We start from the raw sequence: 16,335 nt of genomic DNA, 5'->3' as shown, positions 1-16,335 counted from the left end.
GAGGATGGTGGAGTGCGGTGTTTCTGCATCCATTTTGTAGTGGGGGAAATAGTACACTTAACAGTCCATTAAGTTATCATATATTCTACTTATGACACACCTCAATAAAAATATCTTTAATTAGCAGGCTTGTGAGCCTACCCTTTCAACAAAACCAGTCAAGGCAAGAATGTGGACCCCCATGCATTCCCGGGATGGGAGCCAGGGTCCAATCGGCCTGGGTCTAAATCCAGAGATGCTCTGGGATTCGGTGCAATCAGGTGGTTAAAAGCCCAGGCTTCCGAGTCTATAAGACTTAATACCATGTTCTCCACTTATCGGCTATGTAAGGTTGCTTAACTTCTCTGTGCCTCAATTTCCTCACCGGCAATATGGGAATAATATCTTCTCCATAGGAAGTAAGGATTAAATATGGTAAAGAGCTTAGCACAGTGCCCGGCACATAGTATGCTTGGTAAATAGCAGGTACTGTTGGTGGAGCCATGTGGCACCAGGCCATTCCAAGGACCGGTGCCTTATTAGAGAACAGGTCGTGATGAGACCTGATGGGACATCAAGGAAAGAAAAACCCAGAGAGAAGAGACCCTTCAATGTCTGAAGACACTGTTCCTCTTCTCTCCTTCCTATAAAGGCCACTGCTGCCTCTTTGGGCAGGGGAACTAGGGAAACTGATCCTCCTGGTTTCCACCCTCTCCATGAATAGACAACACCTAAGTTGTTCAACCTCCAGGCCAGGATGTGTCAGGTCCCTGGAACTAGGTGGTAGAAAGGCTGTCCCCATGCCACCCCCAGAGCAAAGAGAGGTGGGTCTCACAGGGGCTCCGTGAGCGAGAACCAAGCCTGGGTGTCCAACCAATGGGCTTCGTGAATCCCTCTCCTCAAGGGGTTGGGGGAGGATAAAGCTCTATCTCCCATTTAGCACCATAATGAGAAACCATATGCTTCCCCCAGCCCTTCTCCAACCAGCGGGCCTCTAGTGGGGCCAGATGTTACTACAGGCTGCAGAATTTTTATAGGCTTATAGGTTTTAAAAAGATCAGGTTCTTTGGTGGTAAACGTTTTACAGACCAGTAAAAATCTACTGGAGGAGATGGGAGGCACACAGCTGTAATGGGAAGGGCTGGAACCACGCGTCTGGAGGATCTCAGCTCCATCCATAAGTAGCTTTGGGAACTGAGGCAAGTCCTGGAGGCTCTCTGGGCTCTGTGTTTTAACCTGGAAAATGGGAGCAAGAGAAGTGGTTAAAGGACTGTGTCATGGGACAGCATCATGAATGGGTGGAAAGCTCCAGGCACACATGTGAACACAGTCCTCCTTCCCATGGTTCTGGGAGCGTCCGGACACAGAGGAAGGCCCGCAGACCCTACAGCCTCCGAGCTTTTCATTACCCACACTGGATGGCTGCCATCTGTGCGTCTGCCTCCCTGGGAGGAGCCTGGCCGTCTGCAGGCAGAGCTCAGGAATCAAATTAGCCAGGCCTCTGCTTTTCCCTCATCCCCGCTGGCCAAGGAGAGTTCATCAAGGCCTCACACTAATTCTTGTCTTGTTTTAAAGGGGCAGAAGTGACTCCACAGTTTCATCGGAGGCAATTTACACCCTGCCACTGGCCACGGCTCCAACTCCCCTCGTCTGTTGTGTCATCGAGTCCGTTAATTTCTGCAAGGGAAACTTGATTGCTGCTCCATCAGAGAGACACACAGGTAATACATCTCCATAGGAGGCCATGGCCTGCCCGACTCGCTCTAATTCTGTCACCTAAGAAGCTAATTCTCTAACGCACATGCTGGGCAGAAGACATCCTCTTCCTTCCCTAACACAATCGGGCAGTCCCAGAGGGTTCCAGGAGCTCACTGCAGAAATGAAAGCTTGGGGTCCGTGGCACAGGGTCTCCAGGCTTCCTTACTGTCCCCAAGATGGTCCACCGCAGTATGGAGAGCCCATTGCCCAGAGTCCCATTCGAGGAGGATCAGCCACATTCAGGCCACCTGGGGCTCACCGCTCAGCCCCTTCCTGCTGCCTCTGCTTCACCCTTTCCCCTCCTCTTTCTTCTCCTCTTTTCCTCCTTCTTTTCCTCTATTTGTCCCCCTCCTTCCTTGCCTTTTACTTCTATTTTCCTCTTCCTTCTCAGTTTCCTACCAATTTTTCTTTCTCTTCTCGTCTTCCTTTTCTACTTCTTTTTACTTTTTTTTTTTTTTGCCGTACACGGGCCTCTCACTGTTGTGGCCTCTCCCATTGCGGAGCACAGGCTCTGGACGCGCAGGCTCAGCGGCCATGGCTCACGGGCCCAGCCGCTCCGCGGCATGTGGGATCTTCCCGGACCGGGGCACGAACCCGTGTCCCCTGCATCGGCAGGCGGACTCTCAACCACTGCGCCACCAGGGAAGCTTTCTTTTTACTTTTTTACTTCTCCCCATTCTCCTTCTCCAGACCCCCCCTTTCTATAGTTTACCTTCTGTTTCTTTTCAGCTTCCTCTTGTCCCTTTTTCTCCTCCAGCTTCGGTGCTGCCCCTTTTAGATCAAGTTCAGTGTCTGAGGCTCCTTCCTGGCTTGCTGTCTCTGGAGGGTTTGGCTCAGTGGAAGGAATGGGCCCCAGGCCACATTGGCCTGGGCTTGGAGCAAATTACAGCGGGGCGGGGGGTGCCTCATGTTTACCCACAGGGAGCCCCAAGGATACAGAATGGGACATTCTGTGTCCTTGTGTGTGCGCGTGTGGCAGGGGAGCAGTTAAATGTGTATTTGCTCTTTAATGATAATGCCCAGTCACCCGCTTAGGTAGGGGCACTGTGTCACCTGTGGAGTTAAAGCACGGTCCTCCTGCTTCTCGGACCCCACCCCACCCTGCCCCAGCCCGATGCTGCTGACGGGCATAAATGAAGGCAGCAGCCTAAAGCACCCCCCCAGTGGACAGGCTGTACCCTTGCTCCAGGAGCTCCTGAAGCCCCCCGACACCAAGTTGCTCCTTGGGGAACTTGGCCAGGCCACCTGGCTGAATGGGTGGACTGAGCTCTGGCCGCATGACATCAACCTGGTGGGCTCCCCTCTCACTGGCTCCCTCTTCTTCCTTCCCCGCCCTGAAACCTGATCCAGCTGAAGGACTGATTGCAGGAAAACTTGGCGGCTTCCCAGCCCTGGTGGCCGGGGCAGTGCGAGGCTGCAGCCTCCGAAGTTGCAGTGAGCAGCCAGCTGGGAGAGGCAGGCTGGCTGGGACATGAGGCTGGCAGAGCGCAGGCAGGCTGGTCCTCAGCAGGGCTCACCCTGAAGGCCACTCGAGGCGTCCGACACCGCGAGAAGCTCGCCATGCTGCTGTGGGTGCCGCAGGCGCTGCTTGCCTTGCTTCTGCCCACGCTCCTGGCCCAGGGAGAAGGTAAGGAGACCGTGGGGAAGCACGCAGGACCTGGCTGGCAGCTACAGCGGTGGGAGAGGGGATGCTTGGCCCCTCCAAAAGTTGAGGGAAAGAGGGTTTTGGAGTGGGTGGGGCTACAAGCAAGTTGGGGATCTTACTACATATGAGCATGAAAGGATTTTAACACACTGGGATCCAGCTAGAAATTGGGGATGTTGAATGTCGGGTGAGAGCAGGGCTTGCAGAGAGGGGCCCTGAGCTGTGTGGGAAATGCTTAGATGGGCATGGGACAGGGGCTCCTCTCTTTTTGCCCTGCCCCCAAACTCATCGAAGGGCAGCTGCAAGGGAACTTTGAGCTCATTTGGTCCACCCTTTCTTGTTATAAATGGGAATGCTGTGGACCAGAGACGGGGAGTAATTCACTCAGGGTCACACAGCTCCTTAGCAGTAGAGTGGAGACCAGAATGAATGTCACCATGTCTCCCCAGCTTCACTGCTTTCGTTGCATGGGTTCTCTAAAGTTCCTTCCAGGGCTAACCTCTAATAGCACCAAACTTCTCTCTGCATTCCCCCACCCATCCCTTTCCGCCTCCTGGGGACACAGGGCGTTTTGGTCACAAAAGGGTCCATTTCCTTTTGCTGCAGACAATATTTGTTCCCCACTTGGGAAGGTTTTCTCTCCATCCAGAGCAGGGTTGAAGCTGGGGCTGGGGCACAGTTAGGATGTGCTTAATTGGACGGATCTGAAGGGCTTCTGGGCACAATGGTTTTCCTCCCATGAGCTGTCGTTCGGGGAAACTCAGCCCAGGATGAGTAGGCCTGGGCTGCAAGTTAGGGCTGTGGTCTGGAGTTTCCTTGGCTGAAGAGAAGCTCTATCCCTCCCAGCATCGGTCCTTTGCTCTGAGGCCTGCAGGACCCAGACTTGTTCTGTCCAAAGTGATCAGAGTCCCAGACAGTAGGATCTGAGCTGTCGTGCAGTGAAGACACGCAGGGACCTGGGTTTGAATTTCAGTTACTTCCCTTGCAGGGCATGGCACTCATCTTTCTGAGCCTTGCGGAGCCTCACCAAGGCTTCTGAGCCTTACCTTCTTTATCTATAAATGGGGTGTCATGACACTCACTCCAGTGGGCTCTCCTGAGACTGAAATGAACAATACGTCCGTTGATATTTTTTCAAAGGAGACACTCAATAAATGTCCTCTTGTCTTCCTCTCTCTCTGCTCTTCTCTGCCTTTCTGAGGGAAGCTGAAAGTTTATCAGGGGCAGGTGGGTGAGGGGCGGGAAGGGGGCTCTGCGGGACCAACTTGCTCTAGAGGTCCACACATGATAGATGAGATGGGAGAAGAAGCAGCCTTGTCGAGAGAAAGCCGGGCCTGCTGGCCCCTGGTCTGTGAAAGACCCCGGTCTCCCTCTGCCAGCCCCTCACGGCCTTGCAGCCTGTGCCCTGGTCCTCCAAGTTGTTCCCCTCCCCGACCCCGTCTTTCACCTTCATATTTCTGGCACCTTTCAGGAGGTGCTTCTACTGTTTCCCAGTCGGACAACTGTGGTGCTCGTGAAATCCCCAGAGAGCGGGGCTAGGGCCTAGGGGTTGGGGTTTCACTGTTTTATCTTTGCAGGCCTCCTGCTCTGGGGACCGTTTGGTTTCTCCTCACTTCATCCACACCTCAGCCCAGCCCTCTTCCTAACCCCATCAAACCTGCCCATAAGGCTACCCTAGAAGGAGGCCTGGCAAACCCTCCCCAGGAGTTGCTGTGAGTGTGGAGAGGGGGCAGGGATCTCCTCTGAGTAGATTTTGCAGGAGGGAGAAGGAATGTCCATATTCACTGGATGCCCACCCTTTTCTCCTTACCAGTTGCAGGCTGGGGTCAAGGGGACAATGTGCTATGCAGACGCTGAGATGTGACCTTGGCTGAGACTGACCCTCGGCAGACCATTGGGCTTAGAAATTGTGCACTTGGGGACACACTTTCCAGTATCACACCCGAGGGCCAGCTCCCCTTTATCTCCCAGAGCCCCTCATGCAGGGCCCCATGGGCCCACCTCCTCTGGGCAGGCAGCTTCTCTCAATCCTTCTCAGCCCTTGGCCTACTTGAGACCTCACCTGTTTTGTGGCACCTGCTTTCACAGCCCAGCTTCCCTTCTCATGTAAATGGGCGCCTAGGCTACCCTTAGGAGACAATATCTTTGTATTTGGGCATGCTCTAGTGATGGGAATTTCAGTCTATGGGAGTATCTGGGAAGGGTGAGGACACTTTCCTTTTAATAGTTTTCAAACCAGGGCCAGAGAACTGGGGGAGACTCAGGCTCTGTTGTTTGATTTGAACTGTTCTCCTTCCCAGCCAAGCACAGGCGGGGCCCCCAGGCCCAGAATGCCTCCAGGCCAGCTCTGCTGCGGCTGTCAGATCACCTCCTGGCCAACTACAAGAAGGGTGTGCGGCCTGTGCGGGACTGGAGGACGCCGACCACGGTGTCCATTGATGTCATCGTCTACGCCATCCTCAGCGTGGTGAGCGCCTGTCCCCACTGCCCGGCTCAGAGGTGGACCTTCTGGGTGGGAGACCATGTGAGACCAAGTCACCCCCAGGCAACATGGTGGGCATTCAAGCGCCCACAGTACCTGTGCTCTGGCACCACGGCTCAGGAGAGCTGCCCAAACCAGAAAACTGGGGTCACCTTCATGGCTGCCTCTCCTGTACCCTACAGCCAGCGGGTCACTCAGCGCATGTGGTTTTCACAATCGTACCTACCCGTGTGAGCTGTGTGAGGGTTCAGACCGTCCTATTCGTCTCCACACCCTTGCTGTCTTACACACGTCCTTGGTACATGGCGGGTGTTACTAAATTGTTGTTGAAGAATTAATCCTAAATAAATCAATTAATCAATTACTGAAGTAGGGTGGGGTGCACTGCCCGGCCGAGGAGGTAGGACATTGGGCAGAGATAAATGAGAGGGCAATTGCAAGGGCACTGCACTGGGGTAGGATGGGTGGAATGGACTTCTCTGGCTGTCTCTACTAGAGTCAGTTGGCCGTTTCAGGAAGGGAAATTGGGAATTGGATCGAAGGGAGGGATAGTGATGGATTTTTCATCCTGTGTGGTTTTGTACAGCTTGACTCCATGCTAGAGTAGGAGATAGATACACACATATAAATGTACGGATATATATCTATACAATGCTCTTATATGTCTTCTATCATTATCTTCTATTGTGTTATAAATGTATATGTAAAATACACACAACAGAATAGAAGATAATAGAAGACACACACACACACGCACGATGTTAAAAAAGAAATCACTGGACTTCTTTCTAGGTGTGTCCTAGTAAAAGACCAACTCTTCCTGGCTCACCCCTTTTCCTCCACCTCATTTCCTCACTCTCACTTCCCAAGTGAACAGAGACACAGAGCAGCAGCTCCTGCTGGGGTTGGTGTGCGCAAGGGGCCTGCAGCCCACGGGGCCACCTACGCTGAGCTCCCATTCTCTCCACAGGATGAGAAGAATCAGGTGCTGACCACGTACATCTGGTACCGGCAGGTGAGCTGACCAGCCCCTGCCCCTCCCCCACCCCCATTTCCTCGGACTGGGGCTCCTACGTCTCAAAGGAGTCAGGATCTCAGAGGCCTTGGGGAGGGGCGGGGAGGGGAGGGAAGAGGTGGGAGGCCTACTCACGAGATCCAGGATCTCCTGAATCTGGATCCCTCTAACCTCAGGACTTAAGGTGGCTTAAGGCGGCTTAAGGCGGCTTAAAGATTGGTGGGGCTTCCCTGGTGGCACAGTGGTTGATAGTCCGCCTGCTGATGCAGGGGACGCGGGTTTGTGCCACGGTCCGGGAGGATCCCACATGCCGCGGAGCGGCTGGGCCCGTGAGCCATGGCCGCTGAGCCTGCGCGTCCGGAGCCTGTGCTCCGCAACGGGAGAGGCCACAGAGGTGAGAGGCCTGTGTACCGCAAAAAAAAAAAAAAAAAAAAAAAAAAGATTGGTGGAGGATGAATCCTCCACACCCTGGTTTCTGAAGTTTTTCACAGCCTCACAAACATGTGCTTTTCCCACCTCTGTTGCTCAAACACCTCAGTGACTGGTAGCTCAGAAGGCAGTCACTTTGCTTTCAAACAGTTCTAATTGCTAGAAAGTTCTTCCTTCTATTAAAGCCAAATTGGACGACAACCAAATCGGGTGATTGAAACAGGATGATTCCATCCAGTTAGTCTCCCCATCCCCGGCCATTTGCCCCTCTTCCAGCTTCTGAAGGGCAACGCTCAGGCACTGGTGTGTGGAGGGCTGCGAGGCCTTGGCAGCATTTCTGGCTTGGAGCTGGCCGGGGAGGGCAGGAGACAGTGCGGGCTGCCGTCCACAGGCTGGTCCTGCTCTGGCAGCCCCTGAGGCTGTGGGGAAGACATCAGAGCAGGAGGGGACACCAAAGTGGCTGAAGAGAGGACAGCAGGAGGTGGGGGACAGTTCCTAGAAGTCAAACCCGAGAGAGGCTCTGAGGACACACCTGGTGTATGTGGGTCTCTGTTAAATCCCTCCCGCTCCTCATGGGACAGGGAGTGGGGTGGAGGGAGAAGTCAGAATGCTGATTCCTGACGTCCTCCTCCCTTTCTGCCTTAGCGAGATCTCTTAATACACAGCACACCTGCTTCAAGAGAGGGACCCAAGCCAGAACAGGCATTCTGGGGCCCCTTTCCCGGGACATCTGGCTTAAGTCCCACCTCTGGACCTCCAGGGTCACTTGTCTGCTCCAGCAGTAGGAGATGCCAATCTACTATGTACCAGCAGCTGTGCTAAGGCACCAAATTAGACTCAGGTCCTGCCCACAATGAGCTCATAGACTAGTGGAGGCCACAGACACGTGAACAGACAATGCAACACAGCAAGATAGCCGCTCCTATGCGGCAAAGAAAAGATGCCAATTGTGAGAGCAAAGAAGAGGCACTAAACTCGTCCTGGGGAGTGGGGGTCATGGGGGCTCCTGGAGAAGGAAACAGACAGATTCCTTGGTTACATCTGGAAGGATGAGTAAGACTCACCTCGATAAAGAAGGCAGGACTGCCGCATGCGGGGAGCGGGATACGCAGCGATGCAGAGGTTTTGACCATGTTTAATTCCATGTGGCTGGAGTGTAGACTCCACAGAGAGCCATGGCAAGAAAAATGAGGCTGGAGAGATAGGTGGAGGCCCGATCGGGTGGGCCTTTGTTGTCCATGATCCTAATGGCAGTGGAGCTCCACTGAAGACTTTTAAGCAAAGGAGTGACGTGATGAAATTTACGTTTTAGATCAGTCGTTCTGGCAGGATAGCGGAGGAGGCATTGATCAAAATTTAGTAATAACCATCTCTAGCCTATGAGGTGCATGCTATTATCCCTGTTTACATATGTGCCGATCAAGACCCAAGAAGCAATTTGTCTAAGATCCCTCAGTTGGTGGCTAGGGGGTTTGTAACATTAGAAATTATTGAATACCTTCCCGGGGAGAGGCTGCATCCGTCTGTGTTGTATTCGCATGTAGGGATGTGTAAGTACAGAGGTGGGGGGACATCTGGGTACCGCTGAGTGGTCTGGGTGCCACTGACACCCAGATTCTCCCAAGAAGATGCCCACCTGTTACCTGGGCTCCAAGTGGTGAAGTTGGCCTGAGTTGTGGACGACTCGGCCTGAGACGGACGGGGTAGCCTGTGACCGTTCCTGTCCCTCCCCTAGTACTGGACTGATGAGTTTCTCCAGTGGAACCCTGAGGACTTTGACAACATCACCAAGTTGTCCATCCCCACGGAAAGCATCTGGGTCCCAGACATCCTCATCAATGAGTTGTGAGTACAGTCACCAGATACTGGGCAGCCAGGGGGCGGGAGACAGGATCACTGCTGTTGCATTTGAGATGCCCCACTAGACCTGCCGAACCATAGGTAAAGTTGAATCGGGCCCCAATTCCCCTTTGTCTTTCTTCTCCCTTTCCTTTCTTTTTAGAAAACTCCTCTTTTTCTATGTCTGATGTAGAAACTCTGCACTTCTTGGTCCAAGGGCCCCCTTCCCCGGGAAGGGAGGCCAGTGAATGAATCCACACTGAATCACAATAGTCTAATGAGGGGGGAGTTACACAGAAGGAGAAGGTGGTGGGGGCCAGTTGCCCTCCACCCAGTACCTCCCGCATCACCCAGTTCCAGGGGGTGCCATTCACCTTGTTATTTGGGGAGGCAGCTGACTCAGAGCCCCGGCCTTGCATAGCTCAGGCTGGAGGGATTGGGGAGCCCCAGTTTCTGGCTGGATCTCCAGCTTAAACAGTGACGTAGCCTTGGTCTTGACTTCTCATCTCTCAACCTGATGTCACAGAAGGCTCTGCAGGCTCAGGATGTGAGGCTCAGCCACAGTGGTCGCTTGGGAGAGCCCGGCCCAGGGTGGCCTGATAGAACGGGATGAAGTTTGCAGGACTTTGCTGTTTCGTTCCAATTCTTCTCACTGATTTTGCCAGCTCCTTCCCCACTGCCCCACCCCGGAAATGATGGTTTTCATTTCACAGGACTTCTAGGGATGGAACCCAAGGTCCTGCTCTCCCACCAAGCCTGCCCGTCACCATCGGGCTGGTGATCCTGGGGGCTGAGGTCTGCCCAGCCCGGGTGGGGGGCGCATGGGGACAGCTGGGCATTCTCCTTACAGCCCGTGGCTTGGGGGGGTCCATGGACTCCTGGCCTGCCTTTTGTGGTGAGGTTGCCAGGGGAATAAATGAGAAATGCCCTTTACTGCTTGGAAAGTGGCCTTGGCAATGGCAGGTGAGGAAGCCTAAGATAGATAAGAAGCTTGGAAAAATGGAGGCCAGACAAAACTGCCAGGATGTCTTGCTGCCTAGACCCTCCCTGCCGAGTAGCTCAGAGACCTTCAGACTCCCACGGCTTCACCTACTTCTTGAGTCCCAAACCGACCCCTCTTCCCTGGCCAGTGTGGACGTGGGGAAGTCTCCAAATATCCCGTACGTGTATGTCCGGCATCATGGAGAGGTCCAGAACTACAAGCCCCTCCAGGTGGTGACCGCCTGTAGCCTCGACATCTACAACTTCCCCTTCGATGTACAGAACTGCTCGCTGACCTTCACCAGCTGGCTGCACACCAGTGAGTCTGTGGGCTTCGGGAGGTGGGAGCACATGTTGGGGGCGCCCGGGGTGCCCGCTTGAGGAGCACACCCTAGGATGCAGTCTCCCTCCTCCAACTTGATCACCCCTTGTTTTTTAATGTTGCCGAGCCTCTGTTTCCTTATCTTCCAAATGGCACTACCATTGTTGCCCTTGCTGCCTCCCTCAGTTGTCATAAGGATTGAATGAGACAGTGTAAACTGACGGCAAGATGCTCAGGGACAATTCTTTCCCAATATCACAGGTAGGATCTGGCACGAAATGTCTTTCAAATCCAGCCACTTCTCCACTGATGGACCCTCCCTCCAGTGCAAGCAACCCTCATCTCCTGCCCAGGTTGTTGCAGTAGCCTCCTAGCTGTCCCCACCCATTCATTCTTCCTCCCTCCCCCCCCATTCATGCTCCTCACAGCAGCCAGGGAGATCTCATTAAAACGCAGATCTGATCATGTCACTGTCTGCTTCCCTGAGACACAATCCAAATTTCTTACCTGGCTGAGAGGCCCCTGCAAAGTGTGGCCACCCATCCGGCCTCACCTGGTGTGCGCTCCCCAGCCCAGCTGCCTGCCTTCCTGGGCCCCAGAGCCCCTTGTTCTTTCCTTTACTCACATGCTGCTTCCTCTCCTAGGCCAATGTGTCCCTCCCCTCCCTCCCCTTTCTGCCCCACTGCCCCCCCCACAGCTGGGCCAACTTCTCTATGGTCCTCCTAATCACAGTGTCCCCGCCCGTGCCCCAGGGAAACCCCCTCTCATCCCCCAGAAGAGGCACCCCCAGCACTCAACTTCTTAGTCTCCTGTTCTCCCCACTTCTAGTCACTTGTAAGGACTTGTTCAATGTCTACTCCTCCAGATAGAAACTTAGAGAGGGCAGCGACATGATTTTTATCCACCATTAGATCCCCAGGGCAGTGCTGGCCCAAAGGAAGACGCTCGGTAAACTTTTATTGAGTGGACAAACATTAGGTGCCCAGTATGGTCTGGTGAAGTGAGAATTGCCCTACTGCAAAAAGGTATCCTCCAGTTCTATACTGATTTTATCGCATTAACTGTAAATGGCAAAGGTAATACCTAACTCCCTTGAACAAAAGCCATAACTACAGGGACTTCCCTAGCGGTCCAGTGGTTAAGATTCTGCCCTTCCACTGCAGGGGTTCGATTCCTGGTCGGGGAACGAGATCCTGCATGCCACGCAGCGCGGCAAAAAAAAATTTTTTGAAAGCCAAAATTACAAATAATCTTTGATCTTTGACCTTTACTCTCAGTCCCAAACTCTTACCAACAACTCCCCACACCAAGACTTAACAATTTTTATCAGTACAAACTTCACATAATATGTTCTTCCAGATCCTACTCTATCCTTTGAATATATATACATACATACACATCTATGGAAAGTGCCTGGAAATTGTCTTATAGGTTTTTATTTTACATAAATGTAAAATATTTCATGTTCTATTATACACTGGTATCTGAGCCTTTTTACTCAACAACAGGTCTTGGACATTTTTCCAAGTTACTGCAGATTTAGCTCTTCCTCATAAATTTTGACTGCTGTAGAATAGCTTATGATTTGGACTGCATGATACCTTATTAAGCATTTTCCTGATCGGTAGCCATTTAGATCTCCCCCAATATTTTGCGGCAGTGCATACTTCTGTCCTTTTGTGCATATGTATATCTGTTTCTCTAGTATTGATACAGAGCAGTATAACTGCTGTTCTATAAGTGAGTATAATAATAAGTGCTTATTTTCCTAATTCACCTTTAAAGACAGGCAGCTCTATCAAGGCAAAGGTGAGGAAAGTTGTCTCTTGCTCATTGTCTAAGTGAGAAATTCTAACAGGAAACCTAGAAAGGTGCTTGAAGGGCTGTGTGTGTGTGTGTGTGAGAGAGAGAGAGAGAGAGAGAGAGAGACAGACAGACAGACAGACAGAGATAGACAGAGAGAGAAAGACAGAGAGAGACAGAGACAAAGACAGAAACAGAAACAGAGAGAAGAGAACTTCCTAATAAATGGTTCGCTGGTTCTTTGCATTTTGCTGTGTTCCCACCCAAGACTTCGTCTCTCTTGTTACAGCCCCACTGCACAGACAGGTACAGTGTGCACTATTACCTCATTGTATAGCTGAGAAAACTGAGGCTGAAGATTAAGAGCTGAGGCTTGAGCCACACCACGTGGGTGTTGCCCCACCATCACAGGCACACCCCTGGCTCAGACTCCAAAGCTGCTTGATTTCTCCTCTCTCAGTCCAGGACATCAACCTCTCCCTGTGGCGCCTGCCGGAAAAGGTGAAACTGGACAGGAGCATCTTCGTGAACCAGGGCGAGTGGGAGCTGCTGGGGGTGCTGACCCAGTTTCAGGAGTTCAGTATAGAAAGCAGCGACTGTTACGCAGAGATGAAGTTCTATGTGAGTCGGACACGAAGCGGATGTCACACCCAGGTAGACTTAAGGAGGCATAGCCCTTTCCCAGCTCACACTCTTCCCTCAGTGAAGTAGGTGGGGAAATGCAATTGAATCGTCCTTTACTTCTCCTGAACAGCCACAAGCCTGCATCTGGAGGTGGAATATGGGGTCTGCCCATCTCCTTCTCCGAGCAATCCAGGCTGCAAGCCCCACGAAGCAGGGGTGTCTGGGATGGGGTGGTGGTTCCTGGGTGCAGGACCCGTCTGCTCCCGGCTCCCCCAGAGCTCCTCTCTTGGTCCCAGGTGGTCATCCGCCGGCGGCCCCTATTCTACGTGGTCAGCCTGCTGCTGCCCAGTATTTTCCTCATGGTCGTGGACATCGTAGGCTTCTACCTGCCCCCGGACAGTGGCGAGAGGGTCTCCTTCAAGATCACGCTCCTCCTGGGCTACTCGGTCTTCCTGATCATTGTGTCCGACACACTGCCGGCCACGGCCATCGGCACACCCCTCATTGGTAAGGCCCGCTCCCGGGGAAGAGCTCAGTGCGACCGAGGAACAGAGGAACCGGCCCTCTCCTACCTCCCGTGTGTGTCCCCCACTCCCGCCCCACCGCGGGGTGCACAGGTGTCTACTTCGTCGTGTGCATGGCTCTTCTGGTGGTCAGCTTGGCCGAGACCATCCTCATCGTGCGGCTGGTACACAAGCAGAACCTGCAGCAGCCGGTGCCTGCCTGGCTGCGACACCTGGTCCTGGAGAGAGTCGCCCGGCTCCTCTGCCTAGGGGAACAGTCGACTTCCCGGAGGCCCCCAGCCACCTCCCAAGCTGCCAAGACCGATGACCGCTCAGGTGAGAGAGGGAACTTCTGGCCTGGATGCAGGGACATGGGAGGGATTCTCTGGAGGGCTAGCTGGGCCAGAGAGCCTGGGCAGGCCCTGGGAAGTGTGTACCATCCTGCACAGAGAACCCACGGTGGACTTCAGCCAAAGGCATCAATCAAACCCTTTCCTCACCTTTGTATTTGCGCATCATCCCAGGTGGGGACGGAGAGGGATTAGGAGTCCCAGAGGCTGAGCAGATCAGGAGCTGAGACCTCTGGGCTGAGGGTGGCCTCTCCTGAGATGGATCCCGAGGCGGCGGGGGCGGGGGGGGGGGTCAAATGGATGCCTCTCGGGCACTTATGGGACAGCTAGCCTCATGTGGTTCAGCACTGCACCCGGGTTCCTAACACTCTCTCATTAGAAACAGCCAAAGACCAGGTCCATTAGAATTTCAAACACCTATAAGGCAGAGGGACAGGGTACAGAGGGACACTAAATTCCTCATGCCCCTGAGGAATTTGTCATCCTTGCTCTTGGTGGTGGTGGCGCTTGGTTTGCTGGTTTATTTCTTGAGCACTTTACCAGGTGTTTGCAAAGCAGTGTCCGTGCATTGTCACAGGTGATTCTCGTGGCAACTCAATAGGATCTTCACTCTAATTTTTCAATCAGCAAACAGAAGCATAGAGAAGCCAAATAGCTTGCCCTAAGTCACAGAGCCGGGACCTGGTGAACCCACAATTTGAACCCAAGCCCACCTGACTCTAAGCTGGTGTTTTAAACCCTCCACTCCACTCCCCTCCTTGCGTCTTCTTCCTGGCTGGGGCCAGGCCTTTTACAGAAGATATTTGGTTAATCAAAGACCATCTCATCGTGAGCTCGCGCGACAGCCTAATACCTAATTCAACTGCTCACCTGGGGAAGGTAGTGATGCAAAGGTGTATTTTCTGGTCTAGAAGGATTCGAAGTCGTGGAGAGGAGGGCAGTGAGGCAATATGATGTAGTGGACAGAGCAGTGGCTTTGGAGTCCAGATACCTGGGCCTTGGTGGCTTCCCCTTTAAATGATACTCCAACTGTGTCACCACGGGCTAGTCACAACCTCTCTGAGCTTTAGCATCTTCATATGAAGAGTGTGGTTGGTAATTACTCTTATTCTGCCTCTCTGTGGGGCTGCTGGGAGGCTCAAATGAAATAATGGATATCAAATTGCTGGGGAAGGCCCATGGGTTAAAAAAATGCATGGGAAGGATAAATATCAAATTCATGATCTTGGTGATGTGGGGAGGGAACGGAGGATGTGACTAAGGAGAGGTATACACGGATCTTCCACTGTACTGGCTTTCTTTTTTTTTTTTTAATGAACCATACTTTATTTATTTTTGGCTGCGTTGGGTCTTCATTGCTGTGCGCGGGCTTTTCTCTAGTTGCGGTGAGCGGGGGCTACTCTTCGTTGTGGTGCGCGGGCTTCTATTGCGGTGGCTTCTCTTGCTGTGGAGCATGGACTCTAGGCGCGCGGGCTTCAGTAGTTGTGGCACGTGGGCTCAGTAGTTGTGGTGCGCGGGTTCAGTAGTTGTGGCTAGTGGGCTCTAGAGCACAGGCTCAGTAGTTGTGGTGCATGGGCTTAGTTACTCCGTGGCATGTGGGATCTTCCGGACCAGGGCTCGAACCTGTGTCCCCTGCGTTGGCAGGCGGGTTCTTAACCACTGCGCCACCAGGGAAGTCCCTGTACTGGCTTTCTTTATTTGTTTAAGTTGGATGGTGGGTACACAAATACGTACGTTATTCTCTATACTTTTTTGGTCTAAGATTATAAATAATAAAAATGTCTGAGGCCTTAGAAACCTAAAGGTCAGTGTTCAAGCAAGGCTGCTGGGCCTCCCTCCTTTGCCAATGCTCTGCCCTTCTTCTAGACGTGGCAAACCACTGCAGCCATTTGGGGGGATCCCGGGACTTGGAGAAGACCCCGAGGGGCAGTGGCAGCCCTCCCCCACCGCCGCGGGAGGCCTCCCTGGCGGTGCGTGGGCTGCTGCAGGAGCTGACCTCCATCCGGCACTTCCTGGAAAAACGGGAGGAGAGCCGAGAGGTGGCCCGGGAGTGGCTGCGCGTGGGCTCCGTGCTGGACAGGCTGCTCTTCCGCATCTACCTGCTGGCGGTGCTGGCCTACAGCGTCACCCTGGTCATGCTCTGGTCCATCTGGCAGTATTCCTGAGTGGGTCCAGCCCAGTAGGGGGTGGGTAATGAGGCTGGTTAGGCTGGGGATGGGAGAATTTCAGGGCCCAGGGGATGCCAGGGACCTTCTCAAAACACATAAACAGTTCCATGCCTGTTTCCAATGCCAAGTCTCTCAGCAATCCTGAGACAGGGCCTTAACCCTTCCCCTAAAAACTTGGTGCTTAAGGCTCTTACATCCTCCACTCTCCTACAGGCCCATTGTGGCTTTAAAACACACTATCTTAGATCAGGAGAAATCCACGCATGCCCTGACTTCACTCTATCTAAGCATCAAGCCTCAGTTTCCCCATCGGCGCTCCCCTGAATTGGCACCTTGGAATCTGCTCACTCCCTCAGCCTTGTTTTGAGATGGAAGGTAAACCAGCTCTCTACCACACGGGCCTGATAACTCTGCATTAGGTTTATCCAACCCTAATA

General features: G+C 53.1%; 1 protein-coding gene across 1 annotated transcript; it reads left to right on the top strand.

Moving 5' to 3' along the window:
- Window positions 1-3,294: 3,294 nt before the first annotated feature.
- HTR3A (5-hydroxytryptamine receptor 3A) lies at window positions 3,295-15,895 on the top strand. Its single transcript, XM_065881830.1, has 9 exons — window positions 3,295-3,364; window positions 5,683-5,849; window positions 6,835-6,879; window positions 9,044-9,153; window positions 10,278-10,447; window positions 12,714-12,874; window positions 13,174-13,384; window positions 13,495-13,716; window positions 15,597-15,895. Exons 1-9 carry the CDS (start codon window positions 3,298-3,300, stop codon window positions 15,893-15,895), a joined length of 1,452 nt encoding a protein of 483 aa, XP_065737902.1. The 5' UTR covers window positions 3,295-3,297.
- Window positions 15,896-16,335: the final 440 nt, after the last annotated feature.

This window comes from Phocoena phocoena, chromosome 8 (genome assembly GCF_963924675.1).
Source record: "Phocoena phocoena chromosome 8, mPhoPho1.1, whole genome shotgun sequence".
Classification (NCBI taxonomy): Eukaryota; Metazoa; Chordata; class Mammalia; order Artiodactyla; family Phocoenidae; genus Phocoena; species Phocoena phocoena.
Note: the sequence above shows the minus strand (reverse complement) of the source record. Positions and strands in the feature narration are given on the sequence as shown.

Coding starts and splice junctions, on each gene's coding strand:
- HTR3A (XM_065881830.1), top strand. CDS start 3,298: ATGCTGCTGTGGGTGCCGCAGGCGCTGCTTGCCTTGCTTCTGCCCACG. Junction 9,154..10,277: donor GACATCCTCATCAATGAGTT/GTGAGTACAGTC, acceptor TTCCCTGGCCAG/TGTGGACGTGGGGAAGTCTC. Junction 13,717..15,596: donor CAAGACCGATGACCGCTCAG/GTGAGAGAGGGA, acceptor CCCTTCTTCTAG/ACGTGGCAAACCACTGCAGC.